The sequence below is a fragment of the Poecilia reticulata genome, chromosome 5, assembly GCF_904066995.2.
Source record: "Poecilia reticulata chromosome 5, P_reticulata-male-v2, whole genome shotgun sequence".
Classification (NCBI taxonomy): domain Eukaryota; kingdom Metazoa; phylum Chordata; class Actinopteri; order Cyprinodontiformes; family Poeciliidae; genus Poecilia; species Poecilia reticulata.
The window spans coordinates 3658502-3685493 of NC_088834.1; the positions used below are offsets into that span (position 1 = coordinate 3658502).

At 39.0% G+C, this 26992-nt stretch overlaps 1 protein-coding gene and 12 non-coding genes across 13 annotated transcripts in view; 8 read left to right on the top strand and 5 right to left on the bottom strand.

Moving 5' to 3' along the window:
* Positions 1 to 19953, top strand: part of il17rd (interleukin 17 receptor D) — a 37221-nt gene extending 17268 nt beyond the window's left edge. The window contains exons 3-16 of the mRNA XM_008408391.3: positions 2411 to 2533; positions 6463 to 6581; positions 6777 to 6897; positions 7034 to 7078; positions 8646 to 8797; positions 10543 to 10608; positions 11559 to 11613; positions 11813 to 11923; positions 13047 to 13231; positions 13307 to 13422; positions 14092 to 14337; positions 15015 to 15479; positions 16773 to 17044; positions 18329 to 19953. Coding sequence (XP_008406613.1) covers positions 2411 to 2533; positions 6463 to 6581; positions 6777 to 6897; positions 7034 to 7078; positions 8646 to 8797; positions 10543 to 10608; positions 11559 to 11613; positions 11813 to 11923; positions 13047 to 13231; positions 13307 to 13422; positions 14092 to 14337; positions 15015 to 15479; positions 16773 to 17044; positions 18329 to 18432 — 2180 coding nt within the window. The 3' untranslated portion in view covers positions 18433 to 19953. The remainder of the gene's footprint in view (positions 1 to 2410; positions 2534 to 6462; positions 6582 to 6776; positions 6898 to 7033; positions 7079 to 8645; positions 8798 to 10542; positions 10609 to 11558; positions 11614 to 11812; positions 11924 to 13046; positions 13232 to 13306; positions 13423 to 14091; positions 14338 to 15014; positions 15480 to 16772; positions 17045 to 18328) is intronic.
* A 3979-nt stretch (positions 19954 to 23932) lies between these two features.
* trnai-aau (transfer RNA isoleucine (anticodon AAU)) lies at positions 23933 to 24006 on the bottom strand. Its single transcript has one exon. It is a non-coding gene; the product is annotated as a tRNA-Ile (tRNA).
* A 168-nt stretch (positions 24007 to 24174) lies between these two features.
* trnaq-cug (transfer RNA glutamine (anticodon CUG)) lies at positions 24175 to 24246 on the top strand. Its single transcript has one exon. It is a non-coding gene; the product is annotated as a tRNA-Gln (tRNA).
* Positions 24247 to 24511: 265 nt separating this feature from the next.
* trnai-aau (transfer RNA isoleucine (anticodon AAU)) lies at positions 24512 to 24585 on the bottom strand. The gene has a single exon. It is a non-coding gene; the product is annotated as a tRNA-Ile (tRNA).
* A 174-nt stretch (positions 24586 to 24759) lies between these two features.
* trnav-cac (transfer RNA valine (anticodon CAC)) lies at positions 24760 to 24832 on the top strand. The gene has a single exon. It is a non-coding gene; the product is annotated as a tRNA-Val (tRNA).
* Positions 24833 to 24944: 112 nt separating this feature from the next.
* trnaq-cug (transfer RNA glutamine (anticodon CUG)) lies at positions 24945 to 25016 on the top strand. Its single transcript has one exon. It is a non-coding gene; the product is annotated as a tRNA-Gln (tRNA).
* A 262-nt stretch (positions 25017 to 25278) lies between these two features.
* trnai-aau (transfer RNA isoleucine (anticodon AAU)) lies at positions 25279 to 25352 on the bottom strand. Its single transcript has one exon. It is a non-coding gene; the product is annotated as a tRNA-Ile (tRNA).
* Positions 25353 to 25526: 174 nt separating this feature from the next.
* Positions 25527 to 25599, top strand: trnav-cac (transfer RNA valine (anticodon CAC)). Its single transcript has one exon. It is a non-coding gene; the product is annotated as a tRNA-Val (tRNA).
* Positions 25600 to 25720: 121 nt separating this feature from the next.
* On the top strand, positions 25721 to 25792 carry trnaq-cug (transfer RNA glutamine (anticodon CUG)). The gene has a single exon. It is a non-coding gene; the product is annotated as a tRNA-Gln (tRNA).
* A 262-nt stretch (positions 25793 to 26054) lies between these two features.
* On the bottom strand, positions 26055 to 26128 carry trnai-aau (transfer RNA isoleucine (anticodon AAU)). The gene has a single exon. It is a non-coding gene; the product is annotated as a tRNA-Ile (tRNA).
* Positions 26129 to 26301: 173 nt separating this feature from the next.
* trnav-aac (transfer RNA valine (anticodon AAC)) lies at positions 26302 to 26374 on the top strand. The gene has a single exon. It is a non-coding gene; the product is annotated as a tRNA-Val (tRNA).
* A 115-nt stretch (positions 26375 to 26489) lies between these two features.
* Positions 26490 to 26561, top strand: trnaq-cug (transfer RNA glutamine (anticodon CUG)). Its single transcript has one exon. It is a non-coding gene; the product is annotated as a tRNA-Gln (tRNA).
* A 255-nt stretch (positions 26562 to 26816) lies between these two features.
* On the bottom strand, positions 26817 to 26890 carry trnai-aau (transfer RNA isoleucine (anticodon AAU)). The gene has a single exon. It is a non-coding gene; the product is annotated as a tRNA-Ile (tRNA).
* Between the last annotated feature and the right edge of the window lie 102 nt (positions 26891 to 26992).

Consider the following 26992-nt stretch of genomic DNA (forward strand, 5'->3'; position numbering starts at 1 on the left):
TTTTTTGCCTGTATTCTTAGTTTGGTTTTTTTCCTCCAATCCATCTCACTTCATGGCTTCTTTCACTATTTTGTGTGTTATAGAAACAAAACTGATGCATGATTTATGGGTTTACGCTTATCTGCAGGCTCAAATTGGGCGGAAACACTGATTGGCTGGTTCCAGCAGCAGACATGTTACAGAAACTGACAGAAATCACTCATCTGCCATCATTTCTCTAAAAACTTTAACAAAAAAGTCTGAAGTCAAATGTAAAATCCTTGGTCCCCCAAAAAACAAGATAGAACATGAAAAGTGGAAGCATCCTTGGTGACCATATCTTATTACATTTTATTACTTACTCTTTTAGCTGTTAGCTTGACTCTTAGCTGGTAGCTTGAGCCTTATTAGCTTTTGTCTTGACTCTAATTAGCTTTTAGTTTGAGCCTTTTTAGCTGTTAGCTTGGTCTCTGTACTGTTGGCATAATTCTTGTGATTTGTTTTATTAGATGTTTGCTTCAGACTCCCTTAAAAGTTTCTAAACTTCTAAACTTGCATTTCAAAAAATGAGGCTACATGTTTAAATGTCCGTGGTTCTTCCTTAGCTCTTTATGGTTCTCAGTGTTTGATAAACTGAGGTGACCAAACAAACATCATCCACATTTTGTTGTGGATGACAACGTTAACTCCTTAGGGGACCCACAGAAACCTCAGAGCACATTACAATTTAAAGTTGGGTAGTGTTACTTTTCAAGAAGGAGTAAAGTAAGCACCATTGATGGTTACCGCCTCAGATGTCAGCTATCTGTTCTCCGGGGAACCTCCCACCCAGAGGCTCGAATCTTAGATGCTGTTTACACAAAACCACCTCAAACCTGCAACAAAGCCGCAGTATCATTAGTTTTCATAAAGCGTTTGGGGGAATTCAAAGACATGGCCCCTTGACCTATTAATGCAGAACCAGATATTTTCTTACACTTCCTTTTGTACCAATGGATCAAGAGAGTTTCATGTGCAGTTCTCAATTGTCTGACTTTGGCTTTAACACAACTTCACTGCAAAAATACAAATTTTTACTAAGTATTTTTGTTCTAGTTCCTAATATAAATATCTTTTTACATTTGAAATGAGACAAAACTGACTCACAAGCAAGATGTACTAGCTTTGTTTTAAGTCTGAAATTCTTGAATGTTGATTAAAAAGTACAAGTTCCACTGGTAGATAATTTTACCTAGAACTGCAAAAAATGTCATAAGTGAAATAATTTGCCACTAGATCTAGTACTTTATTAACCTATATGTTGCTAAAAAGTTATCTAAGTTATTTTTGTTTTATTTCAAGTATTTATACTTGAAACTACATAAAAATACTTGGTCATTTTTTTATTATTATTATTTGCAGTGTAGTAAGGCATGAACTGCAAGATTTCTTTGTAAATTAATCCTTCACTGCCATTTATGATCACTGCAACTTTAAAGGGCAAAAATCTCCAGCCTGAAAAAATATTGACAGCTGCTAAGATATACATTTTTAATATAAAAGGTTGCGTAACAAGATGTTTCAAATCAAAGAGCTGAAGGGAAGTTGAATTGTTTAAATTTTAATTTCACTGAAAACAAAACTGATGATTTAACGAGTGATTAATACTACCCATGACCAAAACTAACTGTGTACAGAAGCCTACTTGGCCATTATAAAGGTGACCTATTTTGTTTCCTTGAACAAATTAGAATCGATCTAAACAAAACATGTTCATCACACAAAATCATTTTTAGATAATGAGATTTCAGTCAGATCAGTTCTGGCTCTTGTGACCTGTTTTATGGCTTCTTGTCACTTTAAATCCAAAGAGCTGCGAATGGCCACATATCCAACTCAACGTTTACACTCACATAAAAACTGCTGCAAACTGATGCGCAATTATACTACTGTACATCTTTAAAAAGCAGAAGTAGAGCCTCCTGCACAATCAAGAAGATTGTAGCAAGTGGATTCTGGATGGCAAGTCAACAACAAAACATTTGTTTTTGTCAGCAGGCATTGTACAGCGCATAAAGCAGTAGAACCAGCTGAGGACACATGCTGTAACTCAGTTTGGGATGCTAGGTAATACTGCAGTGCCCTCTGATTGTGACTTGATCACTATCAAGTCAAAATCTTGACTTGATAGTCAAGATTGTGACTATCACAATCTTGATAGTGATAGTCACTATCAAGATTGTGGTTTTCCAGAACCACAAGAACCGCTTGTGGTAAAAAACATCAACTTGTTGCCAGAACACAGCTGGTGGAATTCTGTTTGTGACGACCAGGCTGCTGTGGTCATGCACAAAAAGTAATTTTTTCTTAATAGGTCCACTTTAAGAAATGCAAATATGTTGTCAACAAATGCTGAGGTATCCCTCTGTGTTTTTTTTTCTTTTGTTTGCAGACTGCTCATTAAGCTACCCACTGGGGAAACACGTGATCCATGAGGTATCCAACGTCTCCTTCAGCCACCTGGCCTGTGACGACCAGGCTGCTGTGGTTGTCCACTGGTCTGCAAGTCCACTAGGTACCGTTTGTCTGCAACTTTTCCAAATGTCTGTCTGTGTTTACGTGAGCCAGGTTGAAAGGTAAAAGACGGACCGCCGAGAGAGGAAAAATGAGATCCTAAACCGCTCAGAGTACTAAGATTACCAAGAACTGTGTGTCCCTTTGATCGGACCTGGAGCCGGAGAGAAAAAAGGATCACATCTCGCACAACAATACCACGATTTGACCGTGAAGGAATGCGAGTGTGTGTGTGAGTGTGAGTGTGTGTGTGAACCAGGTTTTTATAGCTTCGTGGGGACCTACCGTATTTCTGTCTACATTGTGGGGTTGTGGGGACCACTGCTCCATGTGGGGACATTTCCTTGGTTCACATGCGGGGAAAAGCTGTTTTTGAATTAAGGGTCAGGTATGTGATGTTTAGGGTACAGGTAAGGGTTTGGGTAAGGGTCAGGTATGTGATGTTTAGGGTACGGGTTAGGCTGTAGAAAATGAATAGAAGTCAACATAAAGTCCCCATAATATATGAAAACACAACTGTGTGTGTCTGTGAGTGTGAGAGAGAGTGTATGGCAAGGCAAACCCCTCTCTCTTTCTCTCTGTGACAAACCTGCCTGTTGTTTTCTGGTGGAGGCAGATATCTTCCAGAAAATGTCTGTGTCACACTTGCATGCACTGCAAAAACAGAAGGGTTTGGGTAAGGGTCAGGTATGTGATGTTTAGGGTACGGGTTAGGCTGTAGAAAATGAATAGAAGGCTGTAGAAAATGAATAGAAGTCAACATAAAGTCCCCATAATATATGAAAACACAACTGTGTTCTGGTCTCGTTTGTAGTGAAAATATTGTAGTATGCTTGAAATAAAGTAGAACTAAATCAAAAGCAACTTTTCAGCAAGATACAGGAGCTTGTTTTAAGTAAATAATTTTTGAATATTGTTGAAAAAGTGGAAGTTACACTGGCAGATTATTTCACTTTTAAGAATACATTTTCACATGTTTTAAGTGAAATAATCAAACTAGCAGTTTGTCATCAACTTTAAAAAATTATTTTCTTAAAACAATCTCTTTTTTGCTGTAAGGTTATGTTGAGTGTACTCAGATATTTGCACAAGATATTCTAACATCTTGTGTTTTTGCAGTGTTAACATTTTTATTGTAAAACTCCTCCATGTTCTTTTCATTATGAATGAATATGTCAGGAATTCACTGGAGATCTATAAAAGTGCTCCAGAAACAGGGATGCACAGATGAGTTTTCCAGCCGTTTCCATGGTTTCCGTCTAATATTCCAATATCCTGCACTGCACTCAGAGGTGGATAGAGCAACCAAAGTTTTTGCCTTTTAGTAGGTTTCCAGTGAATTACTCAAGTAAAAGTATAGAATTACACTGCAAAAACACAAAATCTTACCAAGTAATTTTGGTCTTGTTTGTAGTGCAAATATCTTAGTTTTGTCTTATTTCAAGTGAACTAACCTTTATGTAACTTTTCAGCAAATTATAGTAGCTTCTTTTAAGTAAATAATTCCTTAATGTTGATAGAAAATGTCTAATTCTCTTAGCAGATTATTTCACTCATTACATGGGAAAATGTCTTATTGTAATCTGCCAGTGAAACTAGCACTTTTCTTTTTCATCAATATTTAAGAATTAACTTAAAACAAGCTCCTATATCTTGCTGAAAAGTTTCTTATAAGTTACTTTACTCTTATTTAAAGAGTACTAAGATTTTTGCTCTAGAAATTAATCCGAAACTTTTGCAGTGTATTTGATAAAAAGACTACTCAAGTACTAAGTAACTAATCATTTAATCGGATTTTATAATCAGACAAAACTAATTTGTGTGTAAAGTTTGGTATACTAAAGACTAAAATAAGTACAAAGTAGCTCGTTCAGGCAGTAGAAACACTTTTTAAAATCTTTTTTTATATATTAAACTTTCAATAAAAGTGATAATGTGTTACAACAGAGTAATGTACTTATAGTGACAATACAGAGTGCTTACTGTGTCTTATTGGTCTAGAAAACATTAGAAGCATGAAGCTGTTGTAGAAACGAGAAGTGTCACTTCATCAACTGACGAAAAGAAGAATAGATGAGGAAAGTGAATTATGCCAGCGTAGTCGAAATAAAAAGCTCACTTTTGTTTAAAAATGAATGAAAACCTGACCAGAGCGAGGAAGACGCTGCTACCTTCCTCTCAGCCTGGGAACAAAATAAATCTGAGCTCATGTTTCGGCTACTCTGGGGATTTCCTCCTGGCTTTGCTTCATCCGCAAATCAGAACTTCATATCTCGCCTGTTGTGTTTGATAAGTCTGGACTGTTTAAGGCCCGTTTTTGATAATAATGGCCGTTGGAAATTGATGGCTCAGTGGTTCTGGATGGATTCGGTTCGGCTCTGTCTGCCGCTGCCAGGCTGCATTACTCCAGGGATCAGAAGTGAACGGAAATGCCTGATTTCCCTCTGCAGTTTTACTTCTTCTTTTTTTTCACTTGTTTTTCCCGTGTTTGGGGAAAAACAAAGCCAATCCATGACTCATCCTCTGTGCACAATGTCAAATCACCTAATGCTGTAAAAATGCATAAGTTTCTGCTGCTGCTGCTAAAATGCAAATTCTACTCAAGTCACAGAGAGAAACGGAAGAACATGTTCAGGAATCCGCCTCAGGACACAGAAACCTGTCCCTCCACTTTTTCTCTGCCTCTCCTGCAGAGCTAATGGGAAAAACATGTCTGTTGGATGTGAAGGTGTAATTACAAGACAGATGTTTTCAAAGAGGAGGAGATTTAGCTGGGAAGAATGGGGATGAGGGGAGCAAATGGAGGAGGATGGGAGGGGTGAAGACAGGAAACAAAGGGACAGGTCCAAATTATGTCCACAGAAATACGTCCCATCATCATTTCCGAAAGTATTTTACTCTGATTTAGAGAAAAAGATGTTTGAATTTGGAGGAACATAAAACTGCAGCCAGAGGTTCACTTTAATGTTAAGTCTGCAGACGTAACAATTCACACCAGTCCTTTTTGGTCCGCTGTAATCAAACTCCAGTCCGTTTGTCTCGAAAGTCTGGTTCGTTTGGGGAGGTGTGAACGCATAATCAAATTCTGATGTGAACCAAAACAGCAAACTCTAAAAACCTTGGTCTGTGTGCTTTAACGGAGACCAATCCAAAAGCAGGAAGCGGACTACAGTGCAGGGCATTATGGGTAAATATAACCAAAACAAACACGCTTGTCTAGCGCTAGCAGAAAAAATTGTTCATAGTTTTTTGCCAAAGACAAAAGGAATATCATCTGACTGCTAAATCTGATGCCGCTTCGTTTTTGTTTACATTTTGTGAACCATGAAGTTGCGCTGATCTTCTTCAGAGGTTTTTGTGTCGTTCATTTCAGTGGTTCTTATTGCAGTGCCTCCAACAGGTGAGGAGGTGAACAGGTTTTTGAATTGGTTTGGATTGTTTGACTCAGTTCAATGTGAAAGCAAAAATGTAACATGTAAAAACCGAGTCTACGAGACTATCTGGTGGGAAAACACCCTTAAAACTACAATATTTATCACAAAAAGCAAGAAATAAGTTTATGTTTTGGTCCATACACAAAAAACAAATGCAAACAAAAAATGCTACAATCAAAATTAAAATGCAACAATCACAAACAAGACGCATATTCATAAACATGAAAACAAAGAATATTATATATAGAATTTCAGAATGTTTCAGTTTTAAATGCTCAATGTAGTTTCCAGTTAGTTATATTTTTTTGCCATTAATTACCATTGAGAAAAACTGAAGTTGTTCTCTCAACTTCAGTTTTCAGTATTTTGTTAGTTTTGTTAGTTTTAGCTAGCTGTAATAACCTTGATGAGGACATGCAGAACATTTTTCTATTTTCCTAAATGTCAGGAGTATAGAAGGAAAGATGAAACTGACATTTCCGTCTTATCTCTGCAGGAATCGAACACATTAAAGGCTTCAGAGTTTATCTGGAGGACAAAAATCCAGACGGGAAGCAATGTCAGCACCTGATCCTCAAAGAACCGCGGCAGCTCAACTACTCCTACAGGAGCACGGTGAGATCTGTGCAGAGCGATCGCCTCACACCTTCTCAAGTGAAGGCAGAAAAGTTTTCACTACTCAGAATGAAAATGTAAAAAATGTTACACACAGTAGTGTGTAACATAAACTTCTTTTGATTCTTTGTTTTCTTTCGCTCAGCTGTAATCTGACTACTAGATTTAATAATCTGTATTTTTCTCCTCATGCAGAAGCTGAGCAGTCAGCCATTCGGTAGTTTGACCTTTGACACTGACTACATGGTTCGTGTCGTTCCTTTCCCGTCTCTGATGAATGAAAGCTTCTTCCCTCCATCTTTCTTGAGGACCAACTGTAAGTTGCGTTTGGACGAGCTTGATAAATTACTTTGTGATTAAACCCTTTCAAAGTGTCTCTATTCATCAGGGAAGAGAAGGAACGGTTCTACTCTTACTGAAAATCAAATATTTCTGTGCTTTCCTGTTAACAGCATGTGAAATCCTGCTTGGATCGGACAATCTGGTCTGCAAGCCATGTAAGTTCCTCTTTGTGCCCATTATACACGAAGCACAAGTAAAATCCAGTCGTTTCAACAAATACGAGTCAATAAAACTGTTGGGGTGAAATTATTATAAACTTCTGATCTGAGGGAAAGGATGGTTTTTTTTATTAATTGCCCTAATGTCGCCTGTATGAACCTATGTTCAACATATGTTGTGTTTTTTGTTGCTTTGTTTGATTCCGACAATTGGTAGATGTTGGTGCTCTGGTTTTGGCAAAAATACACATATAATTAAAACTACATTTCTAAAACAAAAGAGGGCAAAACAGGAAAAATGGATGATAAAAATGCAAGAAAAGGAAAGCAAAATGTTTGGGGAAAAAAGAAGAAACCATTTTAAAGAAAAAGGGGCAGAAAAAAACCCAATGAAAGGTTTTTTTCATTGAAAGAAAAGAGAAATTTAAAAGTGTTGAAAGATATAAATAAAACTCGGATGAAAAAGAAAGGACTGAAAAAAGAGGAAATCAAAAAGTGAACAAAGTGTTTAGGCTGCTTAATGACGGCGGTGACGTATTTTGATGTAGTTGACAACAAAGACATCCAAGATGGCGTCCCAACAGAAGCACTCCAAAGTTTTATCATATTTCACAAAAAAAGACAATATGAAGGCCATTTGCAAGATGCGCAGAACTTTCATCACAATAAAAAGATGAAACGCTTCAAACAGTTGACCATACAACAACTGATTTGCACGAACGTGAAGTGTTTGGTACGTTGCTTAGAGACGGTGGTGACGTATTTTGATTGAGAACATTTCCAAGATGGCGTAGCAGCAGGAGCTCTCCAAAATACAGTTATATCTAAAAAAGAAACGGTACTAAAGCCAGTGGCAACCTCTGCAGAACTTTAATCAGAGGTAAGTCCTCACACATTTCACCTCATTCTGCGAGGCAGAGAAGAGTAAACTGACAGAGGCGAAAATAAGTTTCATGTTTTCCGCACCTGGAGAAAACATAAATCTCCTTCCTGAACAGGCAAACATGCAAGTTTGTCTTAACATAAACTTTCTATGGAAATTTAGATATTTGAAAGACAAAAATTAAAATAATTAATATAAATAACATAAATAAAGTAAACATTTTTCCAAATCAATTTCTTTCAATATAAAACTTATGAAACTTTAATAGGAACTAGACACAGAGAATGGGTTTCTGAATATTTAGTTAAAACAAAATTGTTCTTCATTCAGTGAATTTACTCACATGGGCACAAAATCCAGAGCCAAGAGTAGTGAAGTGACGCTTCGTAATAAAATTTGTTAAGTAAAAGTAAAAAGTACAGCGTAGTTTTTTTTTTTTTTTTCCCAAAAAGCTACTCAAGTACCTGTAACTATTTACTATGCAACTCTTTATATATTTTTTTCCTTTATATTTGCTTTGTGGTGAAAAATATGTGGCCTGATGCCTTTTGATTAGATGTAAGAGTAAAAATAGATCCAGAAGTTGTTAAATGTTCATGCATGTTAATGTTTTTATCTTATATAATTGCATGTTGTGCACATCCAGAGGTTTGTTGTTGAGTTCTGGTTCTGTCTCCTCAGTCTGGAAGCCAAAGACCCTGAACGTGTCTCAGCTTGGATCGAACCTTCATGTGACGTTTGATTTGGCTCCGTCCTCCTTCAACTTCCAGCTGTATTACCTTTACTACAGGCTGCGGCAGGACGGCCTCTTCAGGGTGCAGCGCTGCAGACCGGTAAGGCTGGCCGCTCTCCGTTTGCTGTGAAGCAGTATCAAAAATACCAAGATATTTCCATTATACCAGAGTTAAATGTGTTATTTCAAAGTAACATGTAGGCCTGTCGCAATATCAAATGTTGCTAGACGATAAAATGTCCCAGAAGTTTTTGCGATGAACGATAATTTTGTTGTGACACAAATTTCATCCGGACATGAAATCCTCCCAGGCCGAACTTGAAAATTGGACGTTATGCTGCTGACACTTAGCTTCCATCAACAACTCGGAGGCGGACGTGAGAGCGCTGTGCAACACAAATAACGATCTGGCTGGAACACGGTGCGCAAAATAATAAAACATAATTTAACAAAACTTCGAGGCAGATGCATTTTCCTACAATTTTTTTCTTTTATTTCAAGAAAATCATATCTAAAAACATAGTGGTACTTTTAGTGTCATTCTTTGTGGAAATAAAAGGATAAATAAAATAATAATATAGAATAAGAACCAAATGAAAAAAAAGGAAGGCTGTATAAATATAAGTAGAAATCTTTGCAATTTGTACAAGAAATGTATGAGGAATAATATGTGCAAAACATAAATAAAATAATATTCCAGTCTTGGATTAGTTACCATGACAACAGAAAGAAAGCTTTTCAAAGATTATAATTTTAAATCTGTATTTTTTTTTTCCTAATTTATTTAATTTATTCTTGGATTGTGCACGTTAAATCATTGGAGGGGCAGCAAATGGCCCCCAGACCCACTTTGAACACCTTAAACACAATCTTGCCAGGGGTATGAATAGTTATGGGCTTAACTGTAAGGTCCAATGAACTGTTAGCTGATGCATAAGCAGCATTTTTTCCTGCTTGTTCTTTTGCATGTTCATTTATTAACAACAGCTGAGTTTTCAGCCCTTTTCTTTCAGGTTAGCCTTTTAAAATGCTAATAAACCGTTTCCTGCGTGCTTCGAGAGACCATAATGTGACCTAAATATCCAACCACATGAAGCGTCTGCTCGTTTAGATCCGCACTGGAAGGTGGAGGGAGCAGCCATTTTACTGCCCCCTCCTGGCTGCATCCTCTTTGAAGTCTGTCCAGCGGCTCGGCCCTTTAATCTCCGGGTATTCTCAGACGGTGCTGTGAGTCAGACACATGGGAACAACATGGGACGTCTTCACTCACTCAGTGTTCAACTGCACTGAGTCTCAATCAACGAGTTTTTATTGGTTTTGATCCGTCTGAAGGCAGGTCAGGCTCGACTGTTCCTTTGCAAAGATCGCTCCTACATAGGCCTATCACAATAACACATTTTGCTGGATGATAAATTGTCCAGAAATAATTGCGATAAACAATAATATTGTTATTTTGAGAGTATTTTTAAGTAACATAATGGCATTTACATACAAATCCAAGAGCACATTCTCAAAGATCAATAAACTTTATATTCTAATGAACATTTAACAATGGAACTGGAAAATATTTTAAATATCCAGAATAAATACAACAGAAACAACAAATAAAATTAATCATGAAGTCCTGTCCTTCAAAGAAGGGCCAGTTGAGACCAAAGCACCAGACTCTGCTTTGGTCTCAATTTTTCATCCCCAAATTTTTTTTGGTTGACAGAGAGAGAAAAGGGAAAAACAATAAATAATTTTTGAGCTCGTTTTAATCTATCATGTGATTTATTGGTTGCTTATTGCGGCAGGCCTAAAACAATAGATATTTGTAATGATTTTAGTTGTTTGTTTTGGCAGGACCTGAACCAGGCCAGGACAACGTGTGTCCTTCAGGACGTCACACAGGGAACCTACGTGATAGAGGTAGATTTTCTAACACTGTCATAACATAACTACACCATAAAGATGTGATAATATATTCTTCAGTTTTTATTCTTAGTTTCCCAAACGTACCTCAGCAAAGATCTTGTTTCAATTTGCTCTCAAATTATAATATTTTGCACATTATTTGGCTAAAATGCACACAAATCAGGTTAATGTGTTATTAATGTATTTTGAACTTTGAAAGTCTGTCCTAGGTTTGAACAAAATTATTCAAAGGAAAAATCACCAAAACAATTAAAAGTCAGAAGTTTGATGATGTATCATATTTAATTAAAAGTATTGGTATCAGTATTGGCATTGGCAGTATTTATTTGGTATCAGATTGATGCCAAAATGTCCAGTATCCAAACCATCTGGAAGATGTAACCCATCTTTGTTCGTTATGTTGACTTCACAACCGACACATTCAGGTTCACTGTATTTATTCTAACAAAAGAGGAAATTGAGTTGGTGGTTAACACCAGTCCAGCAGCTTCTGCCCCTATACGTTAAATAAAATATAGTAAAAATATCTATTACTACAGAGCAATGACTCCCAATGAGCCGTTAACAGCAGTTAGCTGTTGTAAAATTAAACACGGCATTAATAATAACAGTTAAAAACATGCAAAACCTCGCAAAATTACCAAACACTTAATACGGTTACATTTGTCTTAAAATATATAATATAATACTTGTAAAATAACATTTAAAGCTTGATCTTAAAATATGTCACAATTACAGAAAAAGGGGGAGGAGCTGCTGGTTACTGGTTGCTATGGTGACCACCAACCGTCAGAGCACCTGCACATTGTTGAAAGAAAGCCATGTTACATTTGTATGATGTAAATCATGTTGTGATGTGTTCAAAAATTGACAGAAGGTTTTTGCTAAAATTGTCATATATTTTAGTGATTAATAATAATCTCTTTTGTTGTTTGTTTTTATAGCTTAGAGACAACAGCAACACGACCAGGAGGCAGATGCAGTACCACGTCAGCCAGGGTGAGGCTGTATGAAAGAAGCAGTTTTCATTTTCTAACATGATTCTAACATTTAGTCTTGAATAAACGTCTACCTTAATGTGTTACAATGTACAGGAGTAATATGCAGTTGCTGTGTTGTACTTTCATTAACATTATAGGGCCAGATTACGGTTAAAACCCCAGTTATTTGAATGAGTTGTGTTTGTTTTGTCGTTCAGTCCACTCCCCGTGGGCGGGGCCTATCCGTGCCATGGCCATCACCGTGCCGCTGGTCATCATGTCGGCCTTCGCCACCCTCTTCACCGTAGTGTGTCGCAAGAAGCAGCAAGGTGAGGCCAGCCAATGAAATCCAGAGCTGCTGAGTCCCTGTTGATCAATCAATCAATCAATCAAATTTTATTTGTATAGCACATTTCAGCAGCGAGGCATTTCAAAGTGCTTTACATAATTAAAATAAAAACAGCATGTGACATTAAATTAACAGTGAGAAAGAGAAAGAGATTAAAAAAAAAAGATAAAAACATTAAACTTCAGTTAAACGACGTCTAACTGGGATTCTAACCCTCAGGGACTTTAGTCAAAAACACCGTTTGACAAGGACTCTAACCTCTAGGTTTTTAGTTGAAACTCCGTCAACTGGGACTCTAAACCCCGTAGAACTTTAGTTAAACGTCGTTTAACTGGGACGTTTTCCGGGGGGCTTTACATCATTAAAACGTAGAAAAGAAATAAAAAGAAATTGATGATGTATCATATTTAATTAAAAGTATCGGTATTGGTATTGGCCAGTACTGGGAGCGTCTCAGGCAGGATATTTTTGAAAGATGAGTATTTAATACATAATTACCACAAGTCTGAAGTGATCCGCTCTATCTTAGTAGGCAGGTGCAGTGCATAGCGGACCAATGGCTTCGAGACCAACTAAAAGAAAATATGCGGACACTCTTGATCAATGTGCCAGAGAACATGAACAAAATGGCTGCAGTCTGAATTGTGAATGCATCCTAAAACCCTGCCATAGCAGAAAAACGCTCCAATGATTCGCTTTTAATGCTGGATTCAGAAAACTCTACTAGTTTAGTTTCTTTTACAGCGGATGGCTGCTTTTAACACAAACATTTAATTTTGATGCTAACGCTGACAACTGATGCTACCGTGTTTTAAAGGAAACTCTTAACTGGTTAGAGACGGAAAGTAAAACTGGGAACAGCCTAGTAGTCATTTATATGAATTGGAAAAAAATATGGAAATATCAGAAAATATGGAAGGGATCCCAAGATGTGACAACAGTTTGTGTGTAAGAATAGGTCCAGAGCACATGCAGCCAACCTCAGTAATGCAAATTGACCAGTCTGTCCATAGAGTAGACGCCTTGAAGTCACTACCAATAAAACTTTCAACAAGAGAAGTTACTTTAGCATTGAGACATTTGTGATCTCTGTGTGCTATTAGAAAACATCTACAGCCAGCTGGATGAGGAGAGCAGCGAGTCGTCCAATCAGAGCGCAGCGCTGAACAGCGAGCGTCCGTGGCCACGCCCCAAAGTTTTCATCTGTTACTCCAACAGAGATTGCTCCAAACACACCAGCGTTATCCAGAGCTTTGCCTACTTCCTGCAGGACTTCTGCGGCTGCGAGGTGAGGCAGACAGGACCTGGAAAAGCTGAAATGACCGAAAACATGAAGGTGTAATTAATCAATAGTTCAATTCAGGTGGTGCTGGACCTGTGGGAACATCTGGAAATGTGCAAAGAGGGTCAGATGTCGTGGTTGAGCCGACAGCTGGATGAAGCGAACTTCATCATCACCGTCTGCTCTAAAGGCCTGCGGTATTACTCCCTCTAATGTTGAGAGCCTGAATTTATTGAAGATGTACACTAAAAAAGAAAACGACACCTAAGAACCATCCCCACCTGCAGTCCCGACTTTAACCACTAGATGGTGCTAAATAACAGATTTCAAAAAAATAAACTTGATCTCTTAATAGTTTTTATTTTCGACTTTTTTTAAAGGTTTTATTGGCTCTACTGGCCTTTTTTTAACAGATGTCAGATAGGAAATGTGGATGAGAGACGTAGAAGACAAGCTGCAAACGTCATCAGGCCAGGACTTGAACTTGTGATGGACGTCATCCTCCATACACGCCTTACGCGCTTTACCTTTCTGCCAACGCTGCGCACCTTTTTGTTTTAGTATACAGCAGTACCTGGAAAGTTACTTTTCAAGTACTCATAGACATTAGGTCCGCTAACACTAGAGCGCTACGCTGACATGTTACTTAGCAGAAGCTAACGCTAATGCGCTACGCTGACATGTTACTTAGCAGAAGCTAACGCTAATGCGCTACGCTGACATGTTACTTAGCAGAAGCTAACGCTAAATGTTAAATTCAGCCAGTTAGAGAATCCTTTTTGTGCAGAAAACAATAAATAATATAATTAATCTTTCCATTTGTCCAATAGCTGTTGATTAACTGTCTCCACTTCCACCTGTCTCAGATATTACGTGGAAAAGAAAAGCCGCAGAGGGAAGACTCCCGTTGGTCGCCGTAGCAACAGCAGCTCCCCGACCGGCGGATTGCACAGTGACCTGTTTGTCGTGGCCGTGGCCATGATTGCAGAGAAGCTGCGGCTGGCGAAGCAAAACGAGGACGACGGGGATCCGGAGCTGAGCCGCTTCATGGCCGTGTACTTTGACTATTCCACAGAGAGCGACATCCCGACGGCGCTGAGTCTGGCTCCCAGGTAGGAACACGGCTGACACCAGTAGTGGGTCAAAGGGGAACTTTTCAGTTTTTGCACGTTTTTGGACTTTCATTCTCAGTCTGAACTGCATCTAAAACCACGCAGCTGTTTTTTTGGCAGTATGTTAATGTTTTTTGTTGTCTGAAAAAGGATCCATTTCAAAAACCTCCCGAATGTTAAGTCACATTTGACAGACGCTGCACCGTTGCCTAGCAACCCAGCAGAACTCCAGCATGTTTGGTCAGCTGGTTTTACCGCTGTGTGTGCCACACAATGGCTGCTGGAAAAGACAAGAGTTTTATTGTTGGCTTAGCATCCAAAAACCACTTGCTGCATTCTTGTTGGTTGTGCAGGAGGCTCCACTTCTGCTTTTCAAAGATGTACAGTTGCATAGTTTCTCATCTGTTTGCAGCCATTTTCACATGATACGGTAGACATTGAGTTGGGGGGCGTGACCAGCAGCAGCTTATTTGGATTTAAAGTGACAAGCTGCCCTAAAACAGATCAACATGGGCAGAACTGACTAGAATAAAATATCTTTATAAGTATAATTTTGTGCCAAAACATGCAATTGACATGTTTTGTATAGACCATAGATCTAATTTGTTCAGGGAAACATAGTAAGTGTCCTTTATAAACAGAAGCAGTTTCTCAGGTTTATTTCCCCCCCGGTTCAGGCTGAAGCTCATGGATCAGCTGCCGCAGCTCTACGGCCGGCTCCACTCCAGCCAGTCCGCGCTGGCCGACCCGGAGCAGCAGCCCGTCAACATCTCCAGGAGGAACTACTTCCGCAGCAAATCCGGACGCTCGCTCTACGTCTCGATCTGCAACATGCACCAGCACATCAGCCAGAACCCGGACTGGTTCGAGAAGCAGCCGTCTCCCCCAGGAGCGTCCTCGGCTCCGTCGGACTCCTCCTCTTCCAAACAAGCTCCGCCTTCTCCGCGGCCGGCCTGCTCCTCCTCCGTGCCTCAGCCGGAGAGACGGTTTGACTCCGGCGTGGTGCTGAACGAGGTTCTGGTGAGGACGCCGTCCATGGAGGGGCTGGAGGGGGAAGCGAGGAGGAACGTGCTCCTGCTGGCCGCTGGCTCCAGTGCAGAGCCGCCGCACTGCTCCGCATCCATCCCCGGATCCACTTCCAGGTCCGCTGCTTTGGAAATGTCCGCCTGTCATTTCCTTTCAACTCCTCACACTCCTCATTATTACACTGAATATATCAGCACTGAGGTCGATATCGGTCCGATAAATAAAACTGGACGATATCAACAACCAATATTTGTTTTTATCTTGTTGCTAGGTCTGTCACGATAACGATTTTTTTTGGACGATAAATTATTCCAGAAGTTATTGCGATGAACGATAATATTGTTGTTTTGAGATCATTTTCAAGTAATTTCAAGTAATGGCATAAAAAAAAAAAAATCAAGAACAGATTCTCAAGGATCAATAATCTTTAAAATCTAATGAGCATTTAGCACTGGAACTGGAAGACATTTCAAATATCCAAAATAAATAAACGAAACAACAAATAAAATTAATTATGACGTCTCTGTAAGCAGAATTGGTCCTAGATGAGACCATAGCAACAGACTGAAGACTTTTATCATCAAGTTTTTGGTAGAAAGACGAGAGAAAAACAATAAATCATGCAAATGAACAATATTATTTATTGTGCATTGAAACAAACCTAGTTGTCGTCTATTTCTGGTAGTTTTTTCCTCCCATGTTTTTTGCTATGGTCTCAACTAGGACCAAAGCGGCTGTGAAATGTATATAATTACATATAACAGTGGTAAATATCAGTCATGGCTCATAGCAGCATTATGAATATCGGATATCGATATCGCCTCAAATGTTCTTATCGGTGCATTCCGAGTCCGCAAGATGTGCACTGCCATTTGAAATCCTTGAAAGTGCTTGGATTTCATGTTTTCAAGGTTTGGAAAGTGCTTGATTTCTACATGAAGTCCTTTAGTGTTTCTCACCATGCTCGGCATAACCCTCATTCTGATTTTACTTCATACACTAATGGAGTAATGTTTGGTTAGTCAACATGCTGCTGATGACCCACATCCTACTGCTGGTGCCAACATGCTAATCGCTCCGCTTAGCCCTCATGCTAACATTGGCTTTGCACCTAAAAGAGGATGAAACTAGTACTTTTATCAATATCAAGGAATTATTTACTTAAACCAAGCTTCTGTTTCTTGCTGATAAGTTACTTGAAAGTTATTCTCGTGTACTAAGATATTTGCAGTAAGAAACTAGATTAAAAATACTTCAGATTTTGCCGTGATTATATCATGATGGATTGAAACTGTCTCCTTTAGTTTGTTTTGTTTGTTTTTATCTTCAAAGTGGCGATAGAAAAATGTTAAAACTTACTTTGAAAACTTCAACCCTTTAATTAAGAGACATTTGCTTTTTCTCTGCAGATTGTCCACCGGCAGATCTGGAGTTTTACCCGAAGAGTCTTCCTCCTCTTCCTCAGCTCCGTGTGTCCTGCAGGACGAAGAGCGACCGACTCCGGGCCACACCGAGGAGCCCGGCTCCTCCGGCCCGGACGTCCCGCCTCCTCGGGATTCTGGAATCTACGACTCGTCCGTCCCGTCGTCGGAGCTCTCCATCCCCCTGATGGAGGGGCTGTCACATGACCAGGCGGACTCTTCCTCTTTGGCAGGCAGCGAATCGTCTTCGTCTGGCCTCGGTAAAGCTGCAGCGCCGCAGAGTTACATTAATTCCTCATTTAGATCTGATTTTCTGCAGATTAAGAACAAAAAACACGATTAAAGAGCTCAAATAAAGAGCAAGAAATTTGCCTCACTTGTCACCATTCAGTTTCAGCTACATATCGTCTCATATGATGATATCAATAATAACTGATTAGGCCACTTTGTCTCTACGCCTGTCACAATAACAAATGTTGCTGGACAATAAATTTACCCATAAGTTGTTACAATAAACGATAAGATTGCTTTGAAATCATTTCCAGGTAACATAATGGCACTAATTGCATGATAATAATGCAAGAAAACTTTCACAAAAATCAATAAACTGTCAATTCTAATGAACATTTAACACGTGCTGATGTTAAAAGCATTATTTTAAACTGCAGATGCATCTTTCGCTGCAAATGATCACTAAAGGAATGATGATGCATTTTAGACAATACAATGTCTATTTTCTTATTTAAAAAGAAACTTATTTGTTTATTTACATTTTAATGCATTTATAATATTGTATAAAAAGGGATTAAATGAAAAATCTTCAGAATATGAGAATTCTTTATCCAATTAATCAACTAATCATCAAATTATCGATAGTAAGCACCTCTGATGCCTTCAGCATTCAACTGCATTAATTAGTTGCAGTAGAGCTGATAAAAAGGTCTGAATATAAATGTTTACTTTTAAAAAATATGAGTAATAAAATATGCAAAACAAAAATCTCGTTTGGTTTTTCATGTGAGGTTTTTCCCTTTGTCTTCAATTTGTATTGTTGGTACTCAATAATATAAAAATATATAATTGATTGAAATTACAGGTTGTAACAGCATGTTGATAAAAAAATTGAGGAAGATAAATATTAGAGATGATATGAATATTTGAGCCGATATCGATATCCGATGTTAGCATCGCTGCTGTGGCCGATTACCGATATTAACTGATATTACTTATATTTTGCTATCGTTTTACACTTATGGGGGGAAAATGAAACGGATAAAAATAAGTGTAGGTTGTTTATTTATCAGACCAATACCAATTACCTGAATCCCTAATAATTAGTTGTTGTTTTTATACCCTCTTGAATACATTTGCCAAATAAATAAAACTTAATTAAATGCTTAAATAAAAAAAAAGCAAGCCATGATCTTTCTTTCTCCTCACTTTTATCTATAACTGCAGGGGCCTGAATACTGTTGCACTGATTTTAAAGTCTCTGCATGGATTTATCAGACCTGTCTGTAAATAACGCTCTGCTCGTCTTTCAGGTGACGAGGAGCCGCCTGCCGTGTCGTCACTTCGCTGCAGCGCGGCCTGCAAACCTCAGCTGCACCAGCTGGAGCGCAGCGACGCTCAAGCAGCATCCCTGTAGCCCCGGCTGCCAGCCAATCAAGGAAGGAGCGCTGGCACGTGCCGCCGTTGATTTGGAGATAAAACCAGAAGACTTGAAGGTTGCAGAGGAGTGGAGGAGCTGCAGTCAGAGGGAACGTATCGGTGGCAGCCTGTAGTGCATTCGTGGTCAGACCACTAACTACTGATTATGGCCACCGCTGATTCCAGGCTTTTGTGGGCCCAACACCCACCACGTCCCCAACACTCGCCTCAGGAAAGATTTGTCCGATTAAACTAGAGGATTTCTGAACCGCAGACCAAAGCTGACATCCAGAGACTTGATCTGCTGGTTCATGCAGCTTTGGAAACAGTCTGACGGCAACATGCAACAGGACCGAAGTTGCAACGTTTGTTACATTTTCAGCTGCTGCAGTTCTCAGATTTAGCGATCTTATGTCTTTGGCTAAAGACCTCAAGTCATTTTCCCAGCTAGCTCTAAACTCCAACATTTTTGTTTTGGTTGCATTTACCCAGGATGCACTGCGCTGTAGTCCAATTCCTGCTTTTGTAGCTGTCTCTGGTTTGCTTGGTGTCCTGATATGCATTTGGACTGAACCAGTGTTCACTTCAACCCAACTGAGACCTGAGGTTTGTTGTTTTTTCAGAGTTTGATTAGCATCCCCAAACGAACTGGACTTTCTAGGATTAAACGGACTAATGCAGCCTCAGATGCATCGGTTTATAAAAGTAGAATGTTTTTGTGGAGTAATATCAGCTAAACTCTTAATATTCTTGGTTTAATGGTTTAAAATGTCTTAATGAAGTGCTACTTTTATGTAAATGTTTCTAGTCAATCTTTTTGACGTTTTGAACAACAAACTCTATTAAGCTAATCTCCATCACAGAAATGTAATTTATGTTTAAACATTGCAGCAACAACTTGTTGGACATCTGGTTAAAAAGTGGTTTTAATCACCTGATATGACCTGATAATGTGATATAATATAAATAGAAGAGTTTTATTTTTGTCCTTGAGTTTATGAAAAGCAATTTGTTGTATTTTTTTACATGTTTGTAACCTGTGTCACTCCTGCAATATTTTCGCTGTGGTTTTAACATTTTTTTAAGTGTTTTACATTTATAGATGACAAGTTTTATGCTTTCGCTCTTAATTCACAGAGGAACAGAAGTACCCAGAGAGGAAGAGTGAAAATTAAATGAAGCGGCTCATTGGAAGATCTTCTGACTGACTTTTAAATCAATTCAGAGATACGTTATTGATCCCAAAGGGAAATTAAATGTTCCTGAAACTCATTGTAACCACGGTTCTTCAAAGATTTGTTTTATATTCTGATGGCTGTGGGCAGGAAGGATCTCCTGTAGCAGTCTGTGCTACAACGGTTGTGAAGAAACCCTCGACTGAAGATATTCTGTTGTTGTAAAGCATTTTCATGAAGAGGATGCTCTAAGTACAGGTTCAGTTCAGATAGAGCATAACAAAAATTGTCTTCATGTGCAACAATCATGCCCGATTACTTAAATAAAACATGAGAACATGCGATAGGATGGAAGATCTCTTTTCCTCCACCTGAGTCTGGTAGACTCGGTTTGATTGGAGACTAAGGTTGCAACATTTGCTATATTTTTAGCTTCTGCGGTTCTCTTTCTCACTGCTCTGAATCAAACCAACCAAACCCTTTGAAAAAAAACCTGTTCCCCTCCTCACCTGTGGGGGCGCTGCACCAAGAACCACTGAAGGAAACGACATGAAATCATCTTTAGAAAACACTGAGTGCAACTTTCTTCACAAAATATAAACGAGAAGGAAGTGGTGTCATTTTGTGGTTGGTTGGAGGATTTCTCTTTTGTCTTTGGCTAAGAGCCATTTCTCCTGCTGTCTCTAGACTCCAGCATGTTTGTTTGGTTGCAGTTACCCAGAATGCCCTGCTCCGGCCAAACTACCTAGACCAGAGGTTCCTAAACTGTGGGATGCGCCCCCTAGGGTGGGCGCCGTGCCATTGCAGGGTGAGCGCGGGAAGCCGTCTGAATGGAAAAACAAAAAAACTAACAAAAACAATAAAACATGAACGCTGTATGCGCTGGGTTTTTACCTTAGAATGGCCAACTTTCTGTTATTCCTGTCAATTTGATGCAGTAGGGGCTTCCACACTTCCCATATCTGTGTCCTGTGTCCTATTAGAACAATGGTTCAGTCCAAAGTAGGAGGAGCAACAGCTGCCTTCTGAAGACAACAGGCTCTCAGAGCCGCTAAGTGAGGAGTTAGCTGTTAGCTGTGGCTCTGCAGCACTAACAATCCTCCAGTAAGGAAATACTTTAAGCAAAAGACAAGTAACACGTTTTATTTACTTTCACTGCTCTATAAGAAGAAACACATTAACAATAAAGATCAGACTGCAGTTTGTGTTACGACTGGCATCCTAAGGTTAATTATATAAACATGAGTGTACAGGTACCCGTCCCTGATTGGCTTTCCAGAAGACGACGGAAACGTCTAATGGACCTTACCACAGGGTCCGCCTTTCATTGGCTAATGCCCTCAAACTCATGCTAATATACATTGTGGACTACCAGACCGACAGAAAGTTTTTGTATCAGGACTCGAAAAAAATTGGTTCTCCATCAGTGGGGTATCTGTACAGGCGATGTCAGGTATCCTGATTGCGTTTGTGGAACTAAAATTCACAGATTTCCAAAATCTGAAACGGAAAGCCTTGCTTGGATCAAAGCTTGTGCACGATCGCATTTGCAGCTCAACCCTAGGATCAATAAGAACAAAGTGTCTGCTGGCGTAAGTATTATTGCTTTGCTTTCTTTGTGTTTAGTGAATGAAAAAAATAAAGTCAATAATAAACACATCCATTATGAAAACCTTTTAGCCAAGTACAGCATAATGGCAGTACCGATACAACTTCTACATCCTAAAGCCTGTCTGTTACAGCCTCACAGCTGAACAGATCAATATGCAATGTGTACCGTATCTGACATACATTAAAGATTTTATTTAACCTGAAAAGGCTTTTTACTAAACTGTAATCATGTTAGCCACGCTAGCACCGAGTACCGTGTATCAGTCCTAGGCACACTCGAACTCTCTAAACCACGAATGCCCGACTTACCCAGCCTTGCAAGAACAATAGCCATCAGTGATTTTGTCCACAGCTATATTTATGCTGAGGGTGTGAGAATCTGCTGTTTTTCTCATCGACCCACCGGTAGCATTTAGCTGTGTTTAGCACAATGTTGGAGGCATCTCGTGGCTCAAAAACCTTGATGTCATCCAAAAAAGATGACATGAACTTGTTGGTTCCCTTGTCCATTGTCATGGCTGATATTTTGTGCAAATCCGGCAGAAATGCTACACTAATCGACACAGAAATACTCTTTAAATGCCATGTTTAGACATTGGAGCTAAGCTGTTAATGTGAGACATGAAGTCACGTGGGTCTTTCGAGGGGCGTTTCTGAGCAGAGCTTGGTAAGGTCCATTGGCTGCTTCCCGGAGGTGACGAATATAAAGGCTGCTGAAGCGGACTTCCTGTGTTCCATCCTCTACTCATCTCCACTGGCCACACCCCTTTCCTTTGTTCACCTGTGCTAGAGTTCTGGAGTGAGCTGCCATTTATGTTTCCTCAGTTTTCTCATGTTTTTCTTAGTTAGGAAGGTAAGTTTTTGTCCTTTGGTTTATTTACTTTCGATTAGGTAAGTTTCTATTACTATTAGGTAGTTTCCTTTGGTTTGTTATTTTCGGCTATAGCTCACTCTGAAGCCAAATTCTCCATTTGTAACATCTTTATCAAAAATAAATCTTTTTAAAATGAATAATAATCATCAACTGTTCAACTCCGTGTGTGTCGGTTGTTGAGATCAGAGGAGGATGGATCCTTCATGTTGCCACCTGGCCACCCCTAGACCTAGACATGATAAGCTGCCTAAACGGTTGCTAGCTAAACTGCTACACTGCTTTCATAGACTTAAGCTTTTTTGTCAAAGGTAGCAAACATCTCATTCATATTTAACTCTTTAACGTTTAGTTAATTAGAAGAGTTTGAAACGGGAGGGAGTGGACCGGCTCTGGACCAGTTATGCTTTTATTTCTCATTGTCTTCAATATGGAGCGTTTAAAACCACAAAATAAAATCTGAATATTTTTCTACATAAACCCTGGTGTTAAATGTTATGATACTCCCAAGATATTAATTTCTTTCAACTTATTTGTTCTCAGTCATCCAGGACATGACAAAATTAAAAAACGCTTAAAAATGAAGCAACTTAAGTTATAATTTAAACAGCCCATAACTTGAACTGGGAGCCATTTCAATAAATGAGTGTTAATGGGGAATTTTGATAGTTACTCATTAAAGCTTTTTTATTTAGAACCTTACATTTTTTAAAGGTGTAGCAGAGATTAGACTGAACAAAACTCATATCTAAGCAACATTTGAATTTTAGTTTTATTTCTCAATAGGTTGCTTACTTAGAAAAACACTTTTGATGTGCATTACGAGTCATTTTTGGTCCTGCAGCTTGAATGTGTTTTAAAAACTTTTTAAAACACATTTTAGATTACTTTTCACTGTAACTTTGACAACCCCAAAAAAAATTGGTCTGAAGAAATATTCTTGTTTATGTTCCCCCAATAATGAGATGGGATCTACGCCATACAATGTTGAGCTTCCATGGATTAAAGAACAACTGACATAAAATAAAAAATAAATTTGAGAAAAGTGCTTATATTCTAATGTTTTTTAACATAAACATGCACAGTATTTGATTTTTAGCCTTTTTTAAAGCGTTCATGTTCTTAACATCTTCGTTGTGAATTGGCCACTAATGGGATTGAACCCTTGACCTCTGGATTAATAGCAACACACTCCAACCAGCTGAGTTAATAAGCCATATATAATGTTGCGTTTTCAAGGGTATAAGAACAACTTAAGTGATCTTAAAAAGATTGAGAAAAGTCCTCATATTCTAATGTTTTTTCAATGATTTAATTTAAAAACATTTTATTGTGAAGTGTTGATGTTTTTAAAAAAGGTTCAAAAATGGTAGAAATATTTTGTGTATGTGGAAATGGGGTCCAACCGAACTCACGCACGTAAAATTTGTATCATTCGACATAGTCCTCTATGATTGCCTCAGTTTTTGAACACACAAGGGTTAAGTGATTTTTTTTTTTCCGTTTTCCATGTGTTGCATCTGACATCTTCAAATTTGGAACCTGAAACTCAAACAAACAGAAGAAGTTCGGTTTCTGTAGTGTAGTGGTTATCATGTTTGCTTCACATGGAAAAGGTCTCTCTGTTCTTGACATTTTGATCCTTTTTTTGATGTATGGACCACAATGTGAAATTTGGCACAAATATAAGTCTGACAGTTTGTTCACCAAGTTACTGAGATTTTATGGACCTAAAAAGAACGTACATGATCTTAACACAATAAAAATGTTATGAAATTGTTGAACTTAAATCATTTTGTTAGTCTGCAGTCTTGATTGTGCTAAACACTTTATATTTCATATGGCCAGTATGGGGTTTGAACCCATGACCTTGGCGTTATTAGCACCACGCTCTGACCAGCTGAGCTAACCGGCCATACGCACTGTGCTCCTTCCATCGAGGTGGTAAAAGGTCAGCAAGGGATCTTGTATGTTGTGCTTCTCACAGGGGACCACAAGTGTTTTCCTCACGGTTCAAACGCCAATGGACTTCAATGCAGTCATCTTTGAAATCGAGGCCACTTTATTTAAGTTCCCACTTCTCGGTTCTATGGTGTAATGGTTAGCACTCTGGACTCTGAATCCAGTGATCTGAGTTCAAGTCTCAGTAGAACCATTTTTCTCTGTTCTTGACATAGTCGATCCTTTTTTTGATGTCTGGACCATAATGTGAAATTTGGCACAAATATAAGTCTGACTGTTTGTTCACCAAGTTATGGAGATTTCATGGATCTAAGAAAACGTACATGATCTTAACACAATAAAAATGTGAGAAACCACTCGTACTCTAATATGTTTTTGAATCAATATATGAAATAGTTGAACTTTAATCCTTTTGTTACTCTGCAGTCTTGATTGTGCTAAACAGTTTATGTTTCATATGGCCAGTATGGGGTTTGAACACATGACCTTGGCGTTATTAGCACCACGCTCTGACCAGCTGAGCTAACCGGCCATATGCACTGTGCTCCTTCCATCGAGGTGGTAAAATGTCAGCAAGGGTTCTATGGTGTAGTGGTCTGTGCTCTGAATCCAGACATCTGAGTGCAAGCCTGACTAGACACTCGATGTGTTGCATCTGACATCTTCAAATTTGGAGCTTCAAACTGAAACAGACAGAAGAAGTTCAGTTTCTGTAGTGTAGTGGTTATCACGTTTGCTTCACACGCAAAAGGTCTCTGGTTCGAAACCAGACAGAAACAGATCTTGTACGTTGTACTTCTCACAGGGGACCACAAGTGTTTTCCTGATGGTTCAAGCGCCAATGCAGTCATCTTTGAAATCGAGGCCACTTTATTTAAGTTCCCTTTTCTCGGTTCTATGGTGTAATGTTTAGCACTCTGGACTCTGAATCCAGTGATCTGAGTTCAAGTCTAAGTAGAACCATTTCTCTCTGTTCTTGACATAGTCTATCCTTTTTTTGATGTATGGACCATAATGTGAAATTTGGCACAAATATAAGTCTGACATTTTGTTCAAGTTATGGAGATTTCATGGATCTAAGAAAACCTACATGATCTTAACACAATAAAAATGTGAGAAACCACTCATATTCTAATATTTTTTTGAATCAATATATGAAATTGATGAACTTAAATCCTTTTGTTACTCTGCAGTCTTGATTGTGCTAAACAGTTTATGTTTCATATGGCCCGTATGGGGTTTGAACCCATGACCTTGGCGTTATTAGCACCACGCTCTGACCAGCTGAGCTAACCGGCCATACGCACTGTGCTCCATCCATCGAGGTGGTAAAAGGTCAGCAAGGGTTCTATGGTGTAGTGGTCTGTGCTCTGAATCCAGACATCTGAGTGCAAGCCTGACTAGACACTCGATGTGTTGCATCTGACATCTTCAAATTTGGAGCTTCAAACTGAAACAGACAGAAGAAGTTCAGTTTCTGTAGTGTAGTGGTTATCACGTTTGCTTCACACGCAAAAGGTCTCTGGTTCGAAACCAGACAGAAACAGATCTTGTACGTTGTACTTCTCACAGGGGACCACAAGTGTTTTCCTGATGGTTCAAGCGCCAATGGACTTCAATGCAGTCATCTTTGAAATCGAGGCCACTTTATATAAGATCCCCTTCTCGGTTCTATGGTGTAATGGTTAGCACTCTGGACTCTGAATCCAGTGATCTGAGTTCAAGTCTCAGTAGAACCATTTCTCTCTGTTCTTGACATAGTCGATCCTTTTTTTGATGTATGGACCATAATGTGAAATTTGGCACAAATATAAGTCTGACATTTTGTTCGAGTTATGGAGATTTCATGGATCTAAGAAAACCTACATGATCTTAACACAATAAAAATGTGAGAAACCACTCATATTCTAATATTTTTTTGAATCAATATATGAATTTGATGAACTTAAATCCTTTTGTTACTCTGCAGTCTTGATTGTGCTAAACAGTTTATGTTTTATATGGCCCGTATGGGATTTGAACCCATGACCTTGGCGTTATTAGCACCACGCTCTGACCAGCTGAGCTAACCGGCCATACGCACTGTGCTCCTTCCATCGAGGTGGTAAAAGGTCAGCAAGGGTTCTATGGTGTAGTGGTCTGTACTCTGAATCCAGACATCTGAGTGCAAGCCTGACTCGACACTCGATGTGTTGCATCTGACATCTTCAAATTTGGAACTTCAAACTGAACAGACAGAAGAAGTTCAGTTTCTGTAGTGTAGTGGTTATCACGTTTGCCTAACACGCAAAAGGTCTCTGGTTCGAAACCAGACAGAAACAGATGTTGTACTTCTAACAGGGGACCACAAGTGTTTTCCTGATGGTTCAAGCGCCAATGGACTTCAATGCAGTCATCTTTGAAATCGAGGCCACTTTATTTAAGTTCCCACTTCTCGGTTCTATGGTGTAATGGTTAGCACTCTGGACTCTGAATCCAGTGATCTGAGTTCAAGTCTCAGTAGAACCATTTCTCTCTGTTCTTGACATAGTCGATCCTTTTTTTGATGTATGGACCATAATGTGAAATTTGGCACAAATATAAGTCTGACATTTTGTTCAAGTTATGGAGATTTCATGGATCTAAGAAAACCTACATGATCTTAACACAATTGAGAAACCACTCATATTCTAATATTTTTTTGAATCAATATATGAAATTGATGAACTTAAATCCTTTTGTTACTCTGCAGTCTTGATTGTGCTAAACAGTTTATGTTTCATATGGCCCGTATGGGGTTTGAACCCATGACCTTGGCGTTATTAGCACCACGCTCTGACCAGCTGAGCTAACCGGCCATACGCACTGTGCTCCTTCCATCGAGGTGGTAAAGGTCAGCAAGGGTTCTATGGTGTAGTGGTCTGTGCTCTGAATCCAGACATCTGAGTGCAAGCCTGACT